This window comes from Cetorhinus maximus, chromosome 1 (genome assembly GCF_964194155.1).
Source record: "Cetorhinus maximus chromosome 1, sCetMax3.hap1.1, whole genome shotgun sequence".
Classification (NCBI taxonomy): Eukaryota; Metazoa; Chordata; class Chondrichthyes; order Lamniformes; family Cetorhinidae; genus Cetorhinus; species Cetorhinus maximus.
In genome coordinates this window covers 84,701,042-84,721,458 of record NC_135879.1, presented here as the reverse complement: position 1 = coordinate 84,721,458, position 20,417 = coordinate 84,701,042, and the positions used below count along the sequence as shown (strand labels likewise).

General features: G+C 41.8%; 1 protein-coding gene across 4 annotated transcripts in view; it reads right to left on the bottom strand.

The window, feature by feature from the left end:
- ndst3 (N-deacetylase/N-sulfotransferase (heparan glucosaminyl) 3) overlaps positions 1-20,417 on the bottom strand; it is a 1,004,816-nt gene that overhangs the window by 109,619 nt on the left and 874,780 nt on the right. For all 4 annotated transcript variants that reach the window (XM_078543131.1, XM_078543140.1, XM_078543148.1 and 1 more), the window contains 2 exons: positions 13,439-13,593; positions 2,976-3,161 (listed from right to left, as the gene is read on the bottom strand). In XM_078543131.1, the coding sequence (XP_078399257.1) occupies positions 2,976-3,161; positions 13,439-13,593 (341 nt within the window). The remainder of the gene's footprint in view (positions 1-2,975; positions 3,162-13,438; positions 13,594-20,417) is intronic.

Below are 20,417 nucleotides of genomic sequence, written 5' to 3'. Positions count from 1 at the left end.
CTAGCTGTGCCATTGGTAAGCCTGCAATCCTCACAACATCATGTGGTTGCTCCATCTACTTCTTTCTGGCCGGAGGGAATCAAGTGTATTCAGTTTTCAAGAAATGCAGAGCTTCAATGATATCCCTTATGTAACAATGGATGGCAAATTGGGAGATCTTACAAATACCACCTGCTCCAGCCTGAAAGAAACCTGATGCACACTAGTTCATTGTCATGGTCACCTTCGAGCCATTAGCAATGTTGTTCGCACCCTACTCTGAAGTTGCAGTTGTGGCTGCAGCGCATGGCAGATTTCAATGAGGACTTCCTTAGTGAAGCAGAGGCATTTCAAACACTGTTCCTTGTTGATAGGGAGTTGTTCTCCAAACAACCTGGGCAGATATAGCATCCTGCTAAGAGCCCATATCCTACTTGTCCTCCTTCCTTCTTCCAACAGTTTGCCATATTCTGTGTCATCTCTGCTTATCCTTACTGTCGTACTGTAGTCAAAAGGAATGCATACTACTGCACCCATGTCTGGGGAAATGTAGTTTGTGCAGAACCCTTGAATTTAGAATAAATTCCTTCAGCTGTGTCGCGTTCCCTGTAGGCTTAGCAATTTTAAGCAACTCTAGAAACAACCAAGCACTTTACAATTGCAGCAGCAGCCAATAGAAATCAATCAGCAACCACGCTGAAAGTAGTTGACGATCCCTTTAAATACGGCTGGTGGGGGCTCCTTCATGCTGCTGAATACATGCTCAGCTGTACAATGTTAAGTTCCAAAATAGCAACACTGGTATCAAATAAGCATTACATGCTGATTGACCTTACAATCTGTCCACTCTGCATTCTTCAGGCAGACACTCCCTGTACACACCAACACCCTCAGCAAAAGAGCAGAGATGGCTCACACCAGAAGTGACGTGCAGATGTCACAATCATTGTTTTGGAGCCAAAACAGAACTCAAAGCCCTGAAAAACCTGGTGCTAAGGAGCTGAAATTCACAGCCTCTGCCTTTGAACCCTCAAACACATCATCCCTTTCCAGGGCTCTAACAGTATCTTTGATCAATACTGCCACCCGCTGTTCTTTTTTTTTAGCCTACCCTATTTTTCCTGACCACACTGTAACCAGAAATATTAAGGTAGGAATCTTAACCTCCCAAATGGGCAGGTTTGTGTCAGGTGGGGGTGGGGTTAAGTTATTAAAAGTCTGAATTCTGATTCCAACACACCCACTTCCAGTCACTTTATATTTTGATTTAAGTTAAAAAGATTGAGCAAATTTATTTTACAAAGATAAACAAGCACATAAAAATCAATCACATAGTATAGTTATGTGGAGTAGTCTAAGATACCATTGTTGAGTATACATAAAAATAAACGATTAGGATTTGGTTTAATTACATATGATTAAGGCTTTTGCTTCTTTTTATTTTATAAATGTATTGTGGATTTATACTGCAGCTAAAAGCAATTAAATCATTAAATTTGCTTCTTTCCAGATGCTTTAGGGTTTAATGTGTAGAGTGCAATTTAGCTGACTGTGCCGTTTTGCTGCTGCTGAAAGTGCAGGATGCGTGACTCTTGCCTTTTCGACTAAACTTTGCCAATACACTGTGAAGTGAGATGGGCCCAAGGTAGCGACAGGAGGTGAGGCAATAGGGCTGAGATGATGAGTTGCACGATTGGATGGTAAATAACTTGATAGCTGGAGGTTTTCTAGAACAACCTCTTGTCTTGGGTGTTGAGGATCTCGTTCACAACAACTTTTATCAAGATATAATGAATGATGCATGACTAGAAGGCTATAAAGGTCTTGAGCTTTCCTTCACAATTTGTAGAGTCAGGTTTGAAAGGGTCAAAGGTAAAAGCTCACATTTCTGTCTTCGGACAGCTTCAATGCTCCAGTGAAGCCCAATGCAAGCTCGGTGAACAGGATCTCACCTTCCGATTAGGCACTTTACAGCCTTCTGGACTCAGCTTTGAGTTCAACAATTTCAGAGCATGGTCTCTGTCCCCCATTTCCATTCTGGTTTTTTGCCATGTGTTGGTCTTAATTTGTTTTTCCTGTTTTTGCTTTTGGACAGATCTATTCATTCACACTCACTCTGTACAAATGCTTTGTTTCTTTACTGCAACCATTACCTCTCGCTTTGCCTTATGTTCCATGACGTCTTTCTCGTTTAATTTCTCCCACCCCTAGCCCTATCCCAGACCTTCTCTTTTGTTCTTCCTCCCCCTCTCCCATCACCTTTTTGCCTTCTTTCAGTTCTGAAGAAAAGTCATATTCAACTCGATACGTTAACTCTGTTTCTACCCCCATGGATGCTGCGCCAGATTTGCTGAATATTTCCAGCACTTTCAGGTTTTATTTCAGATTTCCAGCATCTGCAGTATTTTGCTTTTATTAATATTTGTTTTCTCTTTGTACTGATTGACAGTATTAATGTGGAATGAACCTTTCAGCCACCTATGCCTTAGAACAATGGCTGGATGAAGTTGGGTGAAGGAAGAAATGTTGAGAATGTGGCTGATGATTTATGTCACTTCCCGTTAGTGTTATGTTTTGTGACAACAGTTCTGAGTGTTTATTATTGATTTGAAGTAGTTCATTTGTCCGTTCTAAAACTGTTTTGCTGAACTTTCCAACATAATTTTGATGATAAAACTCAGATAAACTTGGCATTCTGATTATATTTTGCAAACAATTTTATCCAAAAAAGCACATATTTGCTCACAGCTGATTTCACTGTTTTTGACCCAAATTCAGTAAACAAATTGGAAGTCCAAGCTAACATACGTGTATAACTAAAGAATAAAATGTACACAACTCGAGAAATTGTCTTAATTTTTTTCAGGCGAATGCATGGTTGCATTTTATTGTTAGAATTGAAGGTTTACACTGATGGAAATGGTATGGCAGTTTGATCAAATAGTTTACAATACAGTATTCTAATATTTCCGTAAAGATAATCAAACTTGTCTTACCATGATGCCACTGTGAATGAAGCCATGCCTGTATCGTGCGGGTTTCAAATGTGGATACTCTTCAGTGCTGGTCACTTTGATGCCCCATACCTTCTTCCAAGCCTCGTAGAGCTGCACATGGACTGGGTAGACTCCAGAGTGATGTGGTGCCACGGCATAGCCCATGTCAATGGGAATGCCATGTTTCTGTAAACAGAGCAGCATCTGTCAGCTCATCTAGAAATACTCTCGGGGGCATAGAATGATTAAAAATCTAATTTCACCAGAAACCTAACAGCTGGACATTAAACGATGCAAAGCCAACACAAGTTTTACTGAAGACAGGGGAGAAATCTTCCCCCAGATCTCACATTTTGTTTTTGCAACTGAATGTTTTCTGCTCTTCCTACCTCCATTAGCATGGGCCATACCTTCTGGATGTTTTGCAAGGTTAATAGATAAGACCCCATTAAAATGATTATTACGGTGTGATCAGAGATCAAAGAGTGCTGGGTTGTGGAGGAATACGTTTGGAAAAAGCACTGAAGTGGCACACTGTTTAAATTTTAATTATTCCTTCTGCTGGAAGTAACAAACAGCAATAATTACACATTAAGACATGATTAGTGAATGCCAGTCACCAGCTAAAGTGTGAAGCAGAACTGTTTGAGCTTGATTCCCCAAAAAGAAACCTAACACTGATTAAATGCAGTATTAAAACAAGAAGCACCAAGGTCACACATCACACAGTCAATGATAGAGACTTACAGGCTTTCAACTAAAAAAACACTCTTCATGATATTTTAATTTGATTTATTCCCTTTAGGGTTTTAATTAACAATCTCCAGTCGTTTTATCATTCACATATTCATTTCCAATCTTGATGTCAGATTTCTGATTTAACAGATAGCACCTATATTAAGATAAACAAGGATTTTGTTACAATGTTTGGATTTACAACTTAAAATGCACGATTACATTTTTGACATATTTATTTTCTTAAGATATATTAAAAGGGAATGTCAGTTCCGAGGAAGAGGGGAAGTATTTCCGAACAGTACTAAGCTATGGACTTGCATTCAAACATTGGGCTCTGCAACAACGAGTTACAAGAAGGCTTATTTCTACTTTATCAATATCTCCATTGGACATGTTGCCTTAGAAACTGTCCAAACAAGTGTCCAATTTGGGGCGTTATTCAAATCAGTAAGGCCCCATTCTGGCAGGCAGAAACCATGTGCAGATTTCCAACCAGAAGTGTGCCCCCTACATATTTTGTAAGAACAAACTACAAGTGGCCTTTATTCACGTAAGAAGCAGGCATAAGGCCTTTTGCATATACAAATACAGAATATAATGCTAAGTGGTGGTAGCTTCCCCAAGTTTATTTGGCCTGAGGTAGCCTGCTCCATTGTGTACAGAAGCTTCAGAATCTACCTAAACGTAAGCACTCCTGACCCTCCCAAACCTATATTTAACTCATCTTCTGATCACTGCTACCCCGGACCCTCGACTATTCTCCCTCATCTCCCTGACCTCCCTCTCCTGGTCCACCCACCGCCCTCAATCCAAGAAATACAGCCTCCCCTAACAACACACAATCTTACCTCCTAGTCTGACCCCTGGCCAAGTTTTCAACCCCCATCCCAGACTCACTTACCTGAGTGAAAACAGAAAACATTGAAACTTAGCAGGTCAGTCTGCACCTGTGGACATAAATAGAGTTCACATTTCAGGTCATGGTGACCCTTCAAGCTGAAACGTTAACTGCATTTCTTTCTCCACTGATGCTGCCTGACCTGTTGAGTATTTCCAGCATCTTCTGTTTAGATTTCAGATTTCCAGCATCTGCAGTATTATATTTTCCCACTCATCTTAGGGCTGCTGTGATGCTATGGAACTATTAGATATTTTAATAAAGGTTATCCATCCTCTGCAGGACCAGTTACTTTTGTCTTGGAAATGTCTGCAACTTTTCCAAGGGCTTCAATGGAACTCCCATTGGCTCTCGGCTGGTGACAATATCCATAGAAACCTTCTAAGGAAGTCACCCAGGAACTCCTCCGAACGTGCCTTTAAGGAAGGGGATGGGTGGAAGACACACACTTCCACTCACTGACATTTAGGGTGCAACTCAAATGAGAAGAAAGTTCATTGTTCACATTCCAACCTCTATGGCTCCAAGAATTTCAGGCCCAGTGGATGCAAAACAGAAATGGGAACAGACTGGAATAAGAAAGAAACTGAATTTAGATTTTTTAAAAAAGCACAAAGCCACATGTTCAGCTGTGTGCTGGAGGTTCTATAGTGATTAGTAAATTTTACAACTTTTCTGATAATGAAGCAGCACATGCCAAACTGCAGCAGGACTTGGACAGCATCCAAGTTCGAGCTGGCAAGTGCCAAGTAAATTTTTTTCTTAATTCTTTCATGGAATGTAAACATCACTGGGAAAGCCAGCATCTGTTGCCTATCCCTAATTGCCCTTGAACTGAGTGGCTTGACTAGGCTATTTCGGAAGGTAGCTAAGAGTCAACCACATTGTGTAGGTATGGAGTCACGTGTGAGTATGGAGTTACATGTAGGGCAGTCCAGGTAACGACAGCAGATTTCCTTCCCTAAAGGACATTAATGAACCAGATGGATTTTTATGACATTCAATGATAGTTTCATGGTCACCATTATTGGGACTAGCTTTCAATTCCAGGATTATTAATTAATTGAATTTAAAATCCACCAGCTGCCATAGTGGGATTTGAACCTGTGTTCCCAGCACATTAGCCTGCATTTCTGAATTATTAGTCCCGTAACATTACCACTATGCCACCTTTACCTCACCTTGCTCTATGTAAGTGCCATCTCAACAAGAAAAGGTCTTGTTCTTGTCGTCTTATCTTTAATTGCATTACCATTGCTAATCTCCTACCATCAACATCCACTGAGCAGACGCTGAACTGGCCCAGTCATATCACTAACACTGATAGAAAAGCAGAGCAGAGTCTGGGTATTTTGCAATGAGTGGCTTATCTCCCCATACCTCAAAGCCTCACCATTACCTACAAGGCACAAGTCAGGAGTACCATCAAATGCTTACCATTCACCTGAATATATGGCTGCAACAATAATCAAGATGCTCAAGATTATCCAGATTGAGCAGTTTGCTTGGCCAGTGATTCTAGTACTGGACTCAGTATTCACTTCCTTCACTACTGCAGCTTCAGTATGTTCTATCCACAGAGTGCACAAGAGCAATTCACCAAGTTTGCTTCAAAGCACCTAGCAGCGCCGTGACTTTTACCACCACGAAGGACCAAAGCATTAATATCGTGAAAACACCTCCAAGTTTCCCTCCAAGTCATACACCATGCTGACTTACGCATATATCCTCATTACTTCGTTGTCATCGAGCTAAAATCATGCCATTCCTAACTTAATACTATTTGTCAGTGCCATCACCACAGCAGTGACTGCAGTAGTTAAAGGAGATTCACCACCACCTCTGAGGCAAACTGGCCTTCTCAATGTTGCCTGAATCTCAGACACAAATGAGAAAGAACACTGGAAATAAAGTGGGATCAAACAGCATAGGAAACAGCACAGGAAAGGAAACTGAAAATATGAAACAGAGAAGTATAGAAAAAAAGTGTCAAATTGCATTCTAGGCAAAAGAAGGACACACCAAAAATAGAAGTTAATAATGGAAAAAACAACAATTGAAAATTTAATCATGACAAATATTAGATTCTTCAGATGTAAACTGAATTTGAACTTCATCTCTAAAATACTGCAGCTATGTCTCACTGATGATTTTATCTACCTGGTTTCAACAATCTTATGGTACAATTAAATCTATTCATTAGAGGCGGAAGCACACTGCACAAGATATTTCTAAGATAGTCTGTGCAAGGAAATGGTAATTAAATTAACATGGACTGCAAAATAAGGTCAAGTGAGTGGGGTGGCAAGGTATCCAGGAACCTAGTTCTAAAATTAATACTTCTGTTTCAATTACATTGCAGCTAAAATGCAATTTTTAACAATCATTGGAAGAATTCCTGTCTTTTACCATAACTATTAACACATTAATAAAATTCTGCAAACATGTTTTTAAAATATAACTATCTCCGTTCTTGCAATTTTACTACCAGGTTACTGAAATGGAGAAAAACAGGCATTTTTCTGTTTTTTCACTAACACAGAGAATCTTTAGGTCCATGACCTTTGCAGATGCCACACAGTTCAGCTCACTTCTGTGTGACAGATTTGTTACCTTTGAGCAATAAGCTCCTTGAAGGCAGTGTAATATTCACTTTTCGTGGAATGTAACAGTACAGAAAGAAGCCATGTGGCTAGTCAAGTCTGAACTGGTGTATTCTCCACCTGAGCAACTTGGTGTAATCCTAGGTTCCTGCTCATTCCCCATATCTTTCAAAGTTACTCTTTTTCAAGCAACTGTCCAATTCCGTGTTAAGAAATTCATGGGCATTTCACGGTTTGCAGTGAGAAGTCCTCATTCTAACCACCTTCTATGTAAAGGCTTTTTTCCTAAACTCCCTTTTAATAATTTTTGTGACTGTTTAAAATTTGTCTATTCTCAGCCCAGAAGACACCACATGGACTGCAGCATCAAGAAGGCAGCTCACCACCACCTTCTCAAGGGCAGTTAGGGATGGACAGTAAATGCTGGCCTAGCCAACAACACCCACATCCTGTGAAAGAACTTTTAAAAATTAACTCTTGTTGGGAATTGTTTGGGTGAGCACCAGGTGAGGTGCCAATTCGTCCATGAGTCTTGATGGTGAGGCCTGGAAGATTTTAACCCAGGATCTCATCTGACTGAATCTGGTTGGAAGTACTAGCTGGCCAGTGAGTGGGAATATGGGGCAGAATTTTGCCCTCGGATGGTGGGCAGGCCTCACTGGTTTGGCGGCGGGCGGGCAGCTGACCCCCACCACTGAAATGGGGCCCGCCGCCATTTTGAGTGGACGGGCCAATTAAGGCCCGCCCAGCGGTATCCCCGATATGTGCTTCCTGTGCAGGGGGTGGGGAGGGATTCGCGAAAAAGCGCACTTCTCCCTGAGACAAAGTCCTGTCTCAGGGAGACCAGTGACAGTCCGAAAAACTTTAAAAATACAAAAATTAAAAAATTATTAACATGTCCCCCTCATGTGACAATGTCATATGAGATGGGACATGTTAATAAATATCACATAAACTTTTTTAATTTTTCAAAATACGGACATGAAACTTCATCCCGCCAGTGGATGAAGTTTTATCAATAATCTGGAGCCCGCTGGGGTTCCTGGCCTGCCTGCCAGCCTTAAGCTTGGACGGGCAGGTCTTTAATTACTTTAATGATCCTGTCAGTGGCCTCAATTGGCCATTGACAGGTCGGCGGGCGGACAGCGAAATCAGCTGTCCGCCCGCCTTCCTAAATATTTAAATGGACCGGGATGACGTTGGGGATTCCTCCCAGCGTCATCCCGCATTATTTTCCCCTCGGCGACCGGGCTCCACCCTCAAATCGCCAAGGGGAAAATCCTGGCCATGATTTCAGACCGAGGAGCCCACTGGCAGTCAGCTTTTTGGCTGGGGGTGTTGTTTTCTGGAGGATTTTCCCTCCTGGGCAACATTTGGTCAGGGTATGGGGAGGGATTCCCAGAGCACTGGAGGTCCATAGTTTCTTTGTGAGCCCTGGATATGCATTCCTGACCAAAAAAGTAATAAAAATATTTTGAAATTACCTAATTTTATTGCCCTTTTCTGTTGCCAGATCTGCTTACTACCAATTTTACTCGTGGGTCTGTCACCGTGTGGGATTGCTGCAACTTTTACGAACAAGGAGCAGGAGTAGGCCATTCGGCCCTTCAAGCCTGCTCTACCATTCAATAAGATCATGGCTGATCTGATTGTAACCTCCTGACTACCCCCGATAACCTTTCACCCCCTAGTTAATCAATAATCTATCTAGCTCTGCCTTAAAAATGTTCAAAGACCATGCTTCCACTGCCTTTTGAGGAAGAGAGTTCCAAAGATCACTAACCTTTGAGAGAAAAAAATTCTCCTCACCTCTGTCTTAAATGAGCAACCCTTATTTTTAAACTGTGACCCCCAGTTCTAGATTCTCCCACAAGAGGAAGCATCCTCTCCACATCCACTCTGTCAAGACAGCTCAGGATCTTAAAGGTTTTGATCAAGTCACCTCTTACTCTTCTAAACTCGAATGTATACAAGCCTAACATGTCCAACCTTTCCTCAGTAAGACAACCCGCCCATTCTTGGTGTTGACGAGTAAACCTTCTCTGAACTGCTTCCAACACATTTACATCTTTCCTTAAACAAGGAGACCAATGCTGCACACAGTACTCCAGATGTGGTCTGACCAGTGCTCTGTACAACTGAAGCATAACCTCCCTACTTTAGTATTCAATTCCCCTCGCAGTAAAGGATGGCATCCTATTAACATTCCTAATTACTTGCTGTACCTGCCTTTTGTGATTCATGCACTAGGACACCCAGATCCCTCTGAATCTCAGAGCTCTGCAATCTCTCACCATTTAGATAATATACTTATTTTTTATTCCTCCTGCCAAAATGGACAATTTCACATTTGCACACATTATACTCCATTTGCCAGGTCTTTGCCCACTCACTTAACCTATCTTTGTCTCTTTGTAACCGCCTTACATCCTCCTCACAACTTACTTTCCTATCTTTGTGTCATCAGCAAATTTAGCAACCATACCATCTGTCCCTTCATCCAAGTCATTTATATAAATTGTTAAAAAGTTGAGGCCCCAGCACTGATCCTTGTGGCACATCACTCATTACATCCTATCAACCAGAAAAAGACCCATTTATGGCTCCCCTCTGTTTCCTGTTAGCTAGCTAGTCTTCTTATCATAGGGATCTGAATGTAACATATTGATAAGGTCTCTGCCTGTATTTGGCAGCCGCCTCAACCCCTCCTCTAGGTCTGTAGTTAAAATGGTGGCATGTGGGAATGCATCGAGATTGCACTGGTTAAGTGCCCCACTGCTATTTTAACCACTTGCCTGCTTGTTCTCATTGGGCAGACAGGTTTAAAAAGGGGGCTGAGCATCGACTTACCGATTAGTGGTCAATATCTTTCACTATTTAAATTATCCCTAGCCCTTCATAATCAAGTATTAGGCAAACTCAAAACTTCTCAGCTCTGGTAAAAATAAATCAAAGTTTCAAGTCTCTTTTCTTCATAGCATAAGGCCATAGAATTCTACAATACAGAAATAGGCCATTATTCAGCTTGTCAAGCTTGCACTACTGTTCTTTTCTGCATCAGCAATCTAGTATAAAACCACTGTCCTATTTGTTCCCCATACTCTTAATGTTATTTTCAAGCAACTATCTACGCCCTTTCAAAAAGCATTTATGAGTTTGCTTCAAAACTACTAGAGGATGCCACATTCTAACCACTGTGTAAAGATTTTTTTTCCAATATCACCCTTTTATGTTGTTGAACTGCATTTTCTATCGACCTGCCCACTTTTTGAGCTGAAATAAGTCCTCCTGCAGTCTTTCACAATGTCCATCACAATTCACAATAGCCACATCCAATTAGAAATCAATAAATTTCAATATTATTCCAGTCCAGATTATTAATGTATATTGTAAATAAGAATAGCCCTAAAATAGATTCCTCTGGAACAGCACTCTCCACAGCTTTCTAGTCTGAAAAACTTCCATACGCTTTATTTCTTACCTTCTGCCAATCTTGCTATCAATGTGACAATTTTCCCTTTAATTCCATGAACCATTATCTTTACAATATGTTTCTTACATGGTACCTTATTGAATGCTTTAGAAAAATCCATAGAACCCCATCAAAGATGAAAAATATGAATGATGAAGATTAATGATAACCTGAAGCTCTTTTATAGATATTTCATCAGCTATCTAGGAAAGTAGTCACTGGTTTACAAATGCAGCCATACAATTAACACTGGTGTACAAGTACAGTCAGAGAATACACAGTGCAGTGTATTCTCAGCTGTATTAGTGGCAGCACACAAGGCTTGCCAAGCCCTGAAGAAGCTGGCAGTAGAACTATCTTGTTATCCCAGCTGAGACAGTGCCATGATTATTCTATTGTAAATTTTTAGCTCCTGCAACCTCCAACTCCACCTCCAGCCAATTCAGTTGGAGGGCAAATATAGGTGATAAACAGTTATGTTTGCTACTTTTCCAAAATAGATAATCACTTTCCTCATTGTTAAAGGTCTTAATGGCAGTCAATTTTTTTTTTATTGATAAAGTATTTTTCAAATCTGAAGAGGAAATAACCATACAACTCTTATTCATCATATTACACTATTTTCACACTCAAATAATTCCACTTGTCATGAAAAAACAAGATAGAAAATGATTAAATTTATTGAATTAGTATTTACTTAGTGATCCGCAATGATGTTTTCTGGCTGCAAGCAAGAATACCATTTTCTGAAATTCCATGGAGATTTTGCTGACCTCCCACCGTAACTTCTGCTAACACAGTTTTTCTGGGGGGTGGGGTGGGGGGAGGTGGGGGGGGGGGCGGTGGGGAGAGCCTGGGGGGAGTGAGTTCTCCAGCTGTGGGACACCATGAGAACCCTCATTGAATTTTCAGGCCATTCTGAATAACGGTAGTCAATATAAAACTCTTATTTGCAAATGACACATTTATTGTGATTTCATTTTATACTATCAATTTTTTTTAATGGACTGGATTTTATGGGGCACTGCAGTCCTTGTTGCCCCCCCAGCTAAAGAGTCGGAGGGAGCCTGCCTGCAATCCCAAAGGCTGCTCCGCAGCAACTTAATATTGGAGCAGTGTTAATTGCTTTAAGGCAAGACTTCCACCGCTATCTCGGTAGAAAGTCCCGCCGTAGGCAGTGCTGGCCAATCGGATTGGCTGGCATCTCTGTAGCCCCATCAGCATCAGACGGGAGTGGTGGCTACAGCTGAGGCTAACAGGCAGTCCAACCACACTGAGGAGCCCAGGCAAGTCCAGGGTCAGGGGTTTCGGCGAACGAGAGTGAGGGGGTTGGGGGCTGGGTTCAAGAGGCCGGGGGGAGAGTTAAAGGGGGGAGGATGACCTTTGGGGATGGGCCCAGGTGACCCTCAAAAGAGGTCCACCCCTTTCCCCATACCATCTCGTGCAACTAAAGCTGACATGATTCCCGCAAGGCGTGGGCCTCCCCCCATTCTGTTAAAATGGCAGCAGTGTCGGGATGAGGTGCTTAAGTGGCTATCAGGTCCAAGGGCAGGCAGGACACTTGACGTCTCCTCCACCCCCTGTAAAATTTCAGTCAGGTATAGGGTGGGCTGTTAGGTGGCAGGAAGGCCACCCTCTGGATTTTACATGCCCCACCACCCCATATTCAAACACACTGGTGGGGAGCATAAAATCCAGCCCAGTGAGTGTTTATCTTTGGGATTCTACAAGAATTTAAAAGGTAAGACCCTTAAAATGCCCCATTTCATTCCCAATTCTTTCTCTTTGTGAATCACTTCGTTCTCATCCATTTACATGTCTAAAGTATAATATGATTGGGGTTGTGTCCTGTAGTCTCTCCATTTCCAGGGATATGTTTTATAATAATCTGTGCCAGAAATGCATATGCAATCATCCTACATAAATATATGACAAAATTGCACACTCTGAAAAGCAATGAGGAAATTCAACAGCTGGAGCGTTCAAATGATTAGTATTCTGGACTAGCTACAGCTTATCCATGTTGTTTAAACTTTTAAAATCTATTTGATCTCAACATAAAGCTTGCTTAATTATTACTGTTCAATGTGGCCAAACAGTAATTCTCATGACTTTGCAACATAGCAGATCAAAGTTCAAGCAAAATCAATCAATATCACCACAAAAATGGGCTCTTTCCAAATAAATACACTCCTTGGAATTCATTGTTGATATTAAATTATTGCTGTAAGCACTTTTATATTGTTAGCATTGCTTTTCTAATGCCTGCCAGGTTTCCCAGAGAACTGTGAGAGTTACAGGGACACTAAGGATCTGCTGGAGAACAGTGAGAGTTACAGGGACACTAAGGATCTGCTGGAGAACAGTGAGAGTTACAGGGGCACTGAGGGTCTGGTGGAGAACAGAAAGTTACAGGGATTGTTTCTGGTTTTGTGCTTAGTTGTAGCAATTAAGGGTGCGCAACACATGCTCGCCTTGCCACATCCATGAAAGAATTTAAAAAATACATGTGCTTGCATGAGTGTTGGAGGGTGAATGAGTGGAAGTCCCTTGGAGATAAGTTATTTGTTATATGTACATACACATATTTGCTTCACTTGAATTCTAACACTGAAATTTGAATTTATGTAAAGAAGTCACTTTGATTTTATCCATAATGAAATGTATTTTTAAGAATACCATTATTATTAGTCTTTTGGAATCCACTTCAAGTCAGTTTCTTAATAATATTATCAAACCAACTGATACTCACTAATGCAAACTCCTTGTTGAGAATCATTTGCTCAGCCAGCACTGACTCATTGTGGAAGAGATGAGGTTGCATGTGACTCCACATGTGGGGGAACCACCAGAATTCATTCACGTACTTTAGTAGCAGGTCATCACCTTCATCCTCAGCAAGTGTCCCTGAAATTGTTACACTTGTGTCAGTTTTGAGAAACAGTACAAATTCAGGTCATGATAATTGGCCCTAAACAGTTTCTGGAATTAAGAGGAAAAACTATGAGTCTCTTACAGTGTTAAACTGGCGTTAAAAATACCACATTGGAGTAGCAGGGAACCTTTGTCATGCAGCAGCCATTGTGCCCCTTGATCCTGCTGTTGTAATACAACAGGGGTACTGGACTGGGAAAGTAGCAAAGTATTCGCCCAGCACTTCTGTGGAGTGGAAATCACAGTCGAATTGCCACTCCGCTCCTATTTACTTACTCAGGTCGGGAATTACACATTTCTCACCCGGACTTCTTACACGGACCTGATTGTCGGGGGATAGGGCGAGTAGTCGGGGGGGCAGAGGTTGGCGGGGGTGTCCAATGGGGGTTCGGGAGGATCAGTACCACAGTTACCCAAGAGTTAAAAGTGGTTTTAATCCTGTTAATCTTTCCTGGGTAACTATTATGCTAAGAGAGCCAGAACCATCCAAAGTCTCTGAATTAAATCGGAGTATCGTATGGTTCCAGGTTCAGGATAATTGCCTATCTGAAGGTTAAACTTCCTAGGCAATTCCCATGCAGCCTTTGCATGCGGACTTCCAAGGGGTCCCCCAGCGCATCTTCTGGGGTACCTCTGGGCTATGACTCCCCCTCCTTCTCCCCTTCCCTATTGGGAGAACAGAAGTTCCGGGCCACTGTGTAAGTTCCCAGTTACTTATGGTCACAAATGACCTGCACATTTAGGGAAATGAAGATTTAGTTGATAGAAACATGGAGATTTACATTTGAAACATGGAATGCCACATGCATGCAAACAAGAGCATCACATTCCTGGGGTCTGAAAAAAAAATCATTGCCCTTTGGGATTGGGATCAATGGGAAAGGAGGAATTGGTTAATATACAGTGAACTTGCTAATTTGGCAAAACTCTCCTGTGGCTCCTTGAAATGAACTAGCAGCGTAAAATATCAGCGATCTGATTATTTTCTCTGCTGCAGTCCGTGCCATCCTACTGTGGGCTATTTACCTAGCCTACACTTATACAGCTCATGAGAAAGCATTAGGAAGGTTCATCTCAGTCAATACATCCTGTTAGCACGGTTTGGCTCTCCTTTGGTGTTGCTTAATTTATTTGGCTTCCCAGTTGCACCTCTTCACCTTGTATGTATACCATGTAAAGTGAAATTCCCCATTGGAAAGCTCACTTTGCCTATTTTGGGTACATTCTGCTGAATTCCCTCTGAATACAGGTCTTTTCCTGGGTAATGAGGAATGTATGTGGAGATTTTCTGAGTGAAACAACACTGGAAATAGGCAGAAGTCTGTAGGCGATTTTGAGTAATTACCAGCCATCTAGAAAAACAAGATTATCTTCAGCAGCTTTTCTGTAAACAACCAACTCTGCCTTGATTAGCTGGTCTCACCAACTGCAGCTGATTAATAGAGTCACATAATTATAAGGTTGTAGGAGAAGATGATAAGTGACAGAATGTAGGATTGACGCCACCATCCTATACTACTCTGCAATTTATATACCTCTGCCAGTAATACAGCAGGTGCTTCTTCATGAAATCTGCAAGATTTTAGGGAGGAAGCCTGTCTGAGTAGGTTGGGTCTATATTCTCTGGGCTTAAGAAGAATAAGAGGTGATCACATTGAAAAACAAGATTCTGAAAAGGCTTGACAGGACAGACACAGAGGTTGACTCCCCTGGCTATGGAATCGAGAATATGGGTCAAAGTCTCAGGATATGGGGTCAATCATTTAGGGCTGAGATGAGGAAAAATTCCATTGAATATTGCTGAAAAGAGAGACATGTTGCTGAAGCTTTTTGTCTTGCACTCATCAAGACAAATGCAAGAATGCCAAATTTTAAATGATTACTACAATTTATACTACTTAAGACAAGGGTACTGATTGGTTGGTGAGTCAACTCTGATTGGCTGCAGTATCGCTATGGAAAAAGCAACAAAGATCTATAGGTTTCCCCAATAGGTAATTCAAAAAAAGTGCAAGGCTTGAACATATTCCTTTTGATTGCAGACAATGGATCCATGTATATGAATGTATGTTGGTGCTAGCAAGCATAATGAGCCATGTTAAGAGCTTGATAGATTATTTTGATGAAAATTTCTTCATTCAGAGGGTTGCTAATCTTTGAAATTCTCTACCACAGAAGTTTGTGGTTCAGTACATTCTGCGCCCTAGCTGCATCCTTAGCCAAACTGTTCAAATACAATTACAACACTGGCATCTATCTGAAAATGTGGAAAATTACCCAGGTATGTCCTGTCCACAAAAGGCAGGGCAAATGCAATGCAGACAATTACTGCTAACATCATTCTATTCTTAATCATCAGCAAAGTGATGGAAAGTGTTGTCAACAGTGCTATCAAGTAGAACTTACACAGCAATAACCTGCTCGCCAGTGTTTAATTTAAGTTCAGCTAGGGTTGCTTGGCTCCTGACCTCATACAGCCTTGGTGCGAATGCGGACAAAACAACTGAACTCAAGGGTACAGGTGACAGTGACTGCCCTCGACATCAAGGCAGCATTTGTGTGGGATTAAGGAACTTCAACAAAATTAAAGTCAATGGGAATCGGGGGGGAAACTCTCCACTGGTTAGAGTCATACCTCACACAAAGAAAGATGGTTGTGGTTGTTGAAGGCCACTTATCTTAGCTCAAGACAAGGCAACCCTCTTGATCAGCACCCATCGACCACCTTAAACATTCACTCCCTCTATCACTGGCACACAGTGGCATAAGCATGTATCATATACAAGATACACTGCAGCAATGTCAAGGTTCCTTTGACAGCAACTTCCAAACCTGGGACCTCTACCACCTAAGACAAGGGCAAAAGTTTCATAGGAACACCAGCACCTGCAAGCTCCCCTCTAAGCCCATCCTGACTTAGAACTGTATTGCTGTTACTTCACTGTTGCTGGGTCAAAATTCTTGAACTCCCAATATATCAGCACTGTGGGTGCACCTTCTCTAGATGTAATGCACTGGTTCAAGAAGGCGACTCACCACTATGTTCTCAAGGACGGTTAGAAATGGGCAACTAATGCTGGCCTTGCCAGCAACAGTCACATCCAAAGAGCAAATAATAAAAAAAAATTGAGGTAGACGGACTTTTGGTCTCTCAGGGAATCAAGGGATGTTGGGAATGGGCAGGAAGGTTGAGTTGAGGCAGAAGATGAACCATGATTTTATTGAATACCAGTACAGGTTCGAGGGGCCATATGGTGTATTCCCGCCTGTATTTCTTTGGTTTCTATGTTCTTAAGGTCACACCTCCACCTGTGCCTGAATTTTATGGCTGCTTTATTTAGTTTTATGTCACACATGTACAAGTACTGCTTGTCTTTCTGTAACTATTGTTGGCTATATAAATCATCTGAAGCTTGAGAAGAATTGAGTTCTGTAAATCTGGTTAGAACATTTCAATGTTCAGACAGTTCACTGCTGCTGTTGTGGCTATTCCTGCCTGTGAAATTGTTTTAATCGGGAATAGCTATTACCAGCAAAAAAAAATTACTTGGGCCAGAGTCTTCTGCCTCCACAAGCGGCGAGGAATGAGACAGGAGGACCTGAAAATTTGGCGGGTTGGCATTGGAACCGATACCCAATGCCTTTCTGCTTCCACCAGAAGCAATTTCTAGGTGGGAAGGCCCATGGTCGATCTTCCCTCCACTTGAGACCCTTAAGTGACCAATTAATGACCACATAAGAGCCTTTTCCCACATTCGCTGCAATCTTCCCAGCTCCAGGCAGGCCTCCCGACATGCAGCCTGCACGACTGGTAAAACTGTGTGGGCTGTATGTTAATTGGAGAGTGGGGGTGTCCCTGGTGACAGCCACCCTCTTGCCCTTGCTGCCAACTCCCTACCCACCCCGCGAGACACCCCCGAGCAGCACTTACCTTTTTCCTGGGTTACCCCGCGATCCTGGGAATCCCGGGGGGTGGTGTTGCTCTGGCAGCAGCCATGGCTTCCTCTCTGGTGCTGCTGAGTGCAAGAGCTGCTGGCCTAGGCCAATCTAATCTGATTGGCCGGAAGCTCGTGATAGGCGGGATGTTGTTTCCTGAGTTCCTCAGTTGGGAGGAAGATCCACCACTGTCCTCTTAACTGCCTGATGGGCAGAAGATATGGCGGACCTTCTTTCTAAGAGACAGCATGGGTGTCTCACTGCTTGTTCAGGTAGCGCGCGAGACATCCGTTGAAAAGGGAAGATTCCACTCTTGGAAACCAGAATGTATGTTTGTAACATGTTAATTATAAAATCTTGGTCAATTATATTTTGCTCCATTTTTAAAGGAGTTGTTTGCATTCATTGAATCATAGAACGATACAACAGTACTTATCAAAAAGAGCTGTGGTCCTAATATTGACCCCAGTGGGACACCACTGCACACTTCCCTCTGGTCTGAAAAACAACCATTCTCTGCTGTCTGTCCCTTAGCCAACATTGTGTCCATGCTGCCATTGTCCCTTTTAACCCATGACCTTTAATTTTGCTCACAAGTCTATGATTGGTACATCAACAAACACCTTTTGAAAGTCCTGAACCTCACTAGCCTCAACAATGCTCTCTGTCGCTTCAACAAAAAACTCAACCAAGTTAGTCAACTATGATTTGATTTTAACAATAAATGCTGGATGTGATTATTAATGCATGCTTTTCTAAATGACAATTAATTTTGTCTTATCTTATTAGTTTTCCCACCACTGTTGTTATGTAGACTGGCCTGTTGTTGCCAGGTTTATCCATGCCCACTTTTTTTTAACAGGTCTGCAGTAACAATGGCAATCCTCCAGTCCTCTGGCACCACCCAAATATCCAAATAAGTCTTAGAAGATTGTGGCCACAGCCTCTGCAAATATCACTCTTACTTTCTTCAGTAATCTAGGGAACATCCTTTCTGGACTAGATGATTTTTCCCACTTTGAGCACTTGTGTCTGTTCTTTATCTATTTTTTATCCTATCCAATATCACCACTGTTTCCTCCATTACTGCTGCATCGGCAGTATCTTCTTCCCTAATGAAAACAGATGCAAGGTATTCATTTAGGATTTCAGCCATGCCCTTTGGCTCCACAAGATTTCCTTTTTGGTCTCAAATCAGCCCCAATTTTACAAAGGAAGTCCTTTGACTACCCTTTTATTATTTCTGTTTATAAAAGACTTTCAGGTTCACTTTTGTGTTAGCAATTATCTATTCTCATACTTTATCTTTGCTCCTCTTATTCTCTGTTTTAGATCTCTTCTGTACTTTCTATATTCAGGTTGGCTCTCTATTGCATTATTAACCTCACAACTGTCTCATTTTAACCTCTATATATTTTGTCATCCAGCAAGCTATAGCTGTGGATGCCCTTTCTTTAACCCATTGTCTAGTCTATGGCCGAACCATCTCCTCTATGAAGGCCTCCCATTGTTCAATTACTATTTTGTCCACCAATTTTTGATTCCAATCCACCTGGGCCAGATCCCTTTATAATTCAGTGAAGTTAGTCTTCCCCCAGCTAAATAGTTTTACACTTGATTGTGTATCTTCCTTTATCACAACTATTCTAGGCCTGATGATATTGTGATCACTGTTCCTTAAATGCAGTCCCATTGAAACATGCTCCACTTGTCCCACTTCATTCCTACCAGCATTGCTTCCTTCCTAATTGGGCTGGAAACATACACATCAAGAATGTTTGCTGTACACTTTTTGGGAATTCCCCCACCCACCCTCACATTCTTCGCCCCTTACACTGTTACTTTCTCAGTTATACAGAGATTATTGAGGTCCTACATTATCACTTCCCTCTAATTCTCACATTTTTATATAATTTGCCTGAAAATTGGCTTCTCTCTCTCTGTCATCTTGATCTAATTCCCACTATTTGGTGGCCTATAGCATACACCCAGTGACTTAATAACTTTTCTATTGTTCCTTAAGCCTAATTAATTAGAATCCATCTTTCAACCCTCATCATCCCTCTCCAGTGCTATAACAGTTTATTTGATCAATACTGCCATCCTCTCTCTTATTTTTCCTTCCCTTTCTTTCCTGAATACCTTACGACATTCCATGCATTTACAATCATGCTCTCAAACATACCTTAGACTGCCTCATGTTTGCTTCAAGTCTGATCTCTCCATATTTCTGAACTATTTATCACTCCAGTGCTATTTAGGTCCTCTGTGCACCTTGTTTCTGCACTCTGTTTCATCTTGGCTTTCATCTCCTTGCCAAATTAATCTAAACCCTCCCCCATGGCATGAGTTAGCCTTCCTTTGAGAATATTGGTTCCAGCTCTGTTGAGGTGCAACCTGTCCATCTTGACTAGGTTTCTTCTGCCCAAGAACTGGTCCCAATGCCCCAGAAATGTGAAGACTTATTTTGTGCACCATTTTTCCAGCCATACCCAACTTCTTTTATCCTGCCATTCCTATACTCCCTATGATGTACTGGGAATAATCCAGAGATTACTACCTTTTGAGGTCCTTAGCCTTATCTCTAGCCCTTGAAACCCTGACTGCAGGACCTCAACTCCTTCCATATCATTAGTTTCCAGATGGACCATGACTTCTAGCTCTTCCCCTTCCTCCCCTACCCCACTCAAAAATGTTCAGCACCCTCTCAGTGATGTCCATTTCTTTGGCACCGGGGAGGTAAAACGCCATGCAGATGCTGCTCATTACAGAAATGTCTGTCTATCAAACCTCTAATGACCACTGTATTTCTACACTTTGCTGTGCCCCTGTCTGTAGATGCAGGATGACAACCTCCAGGA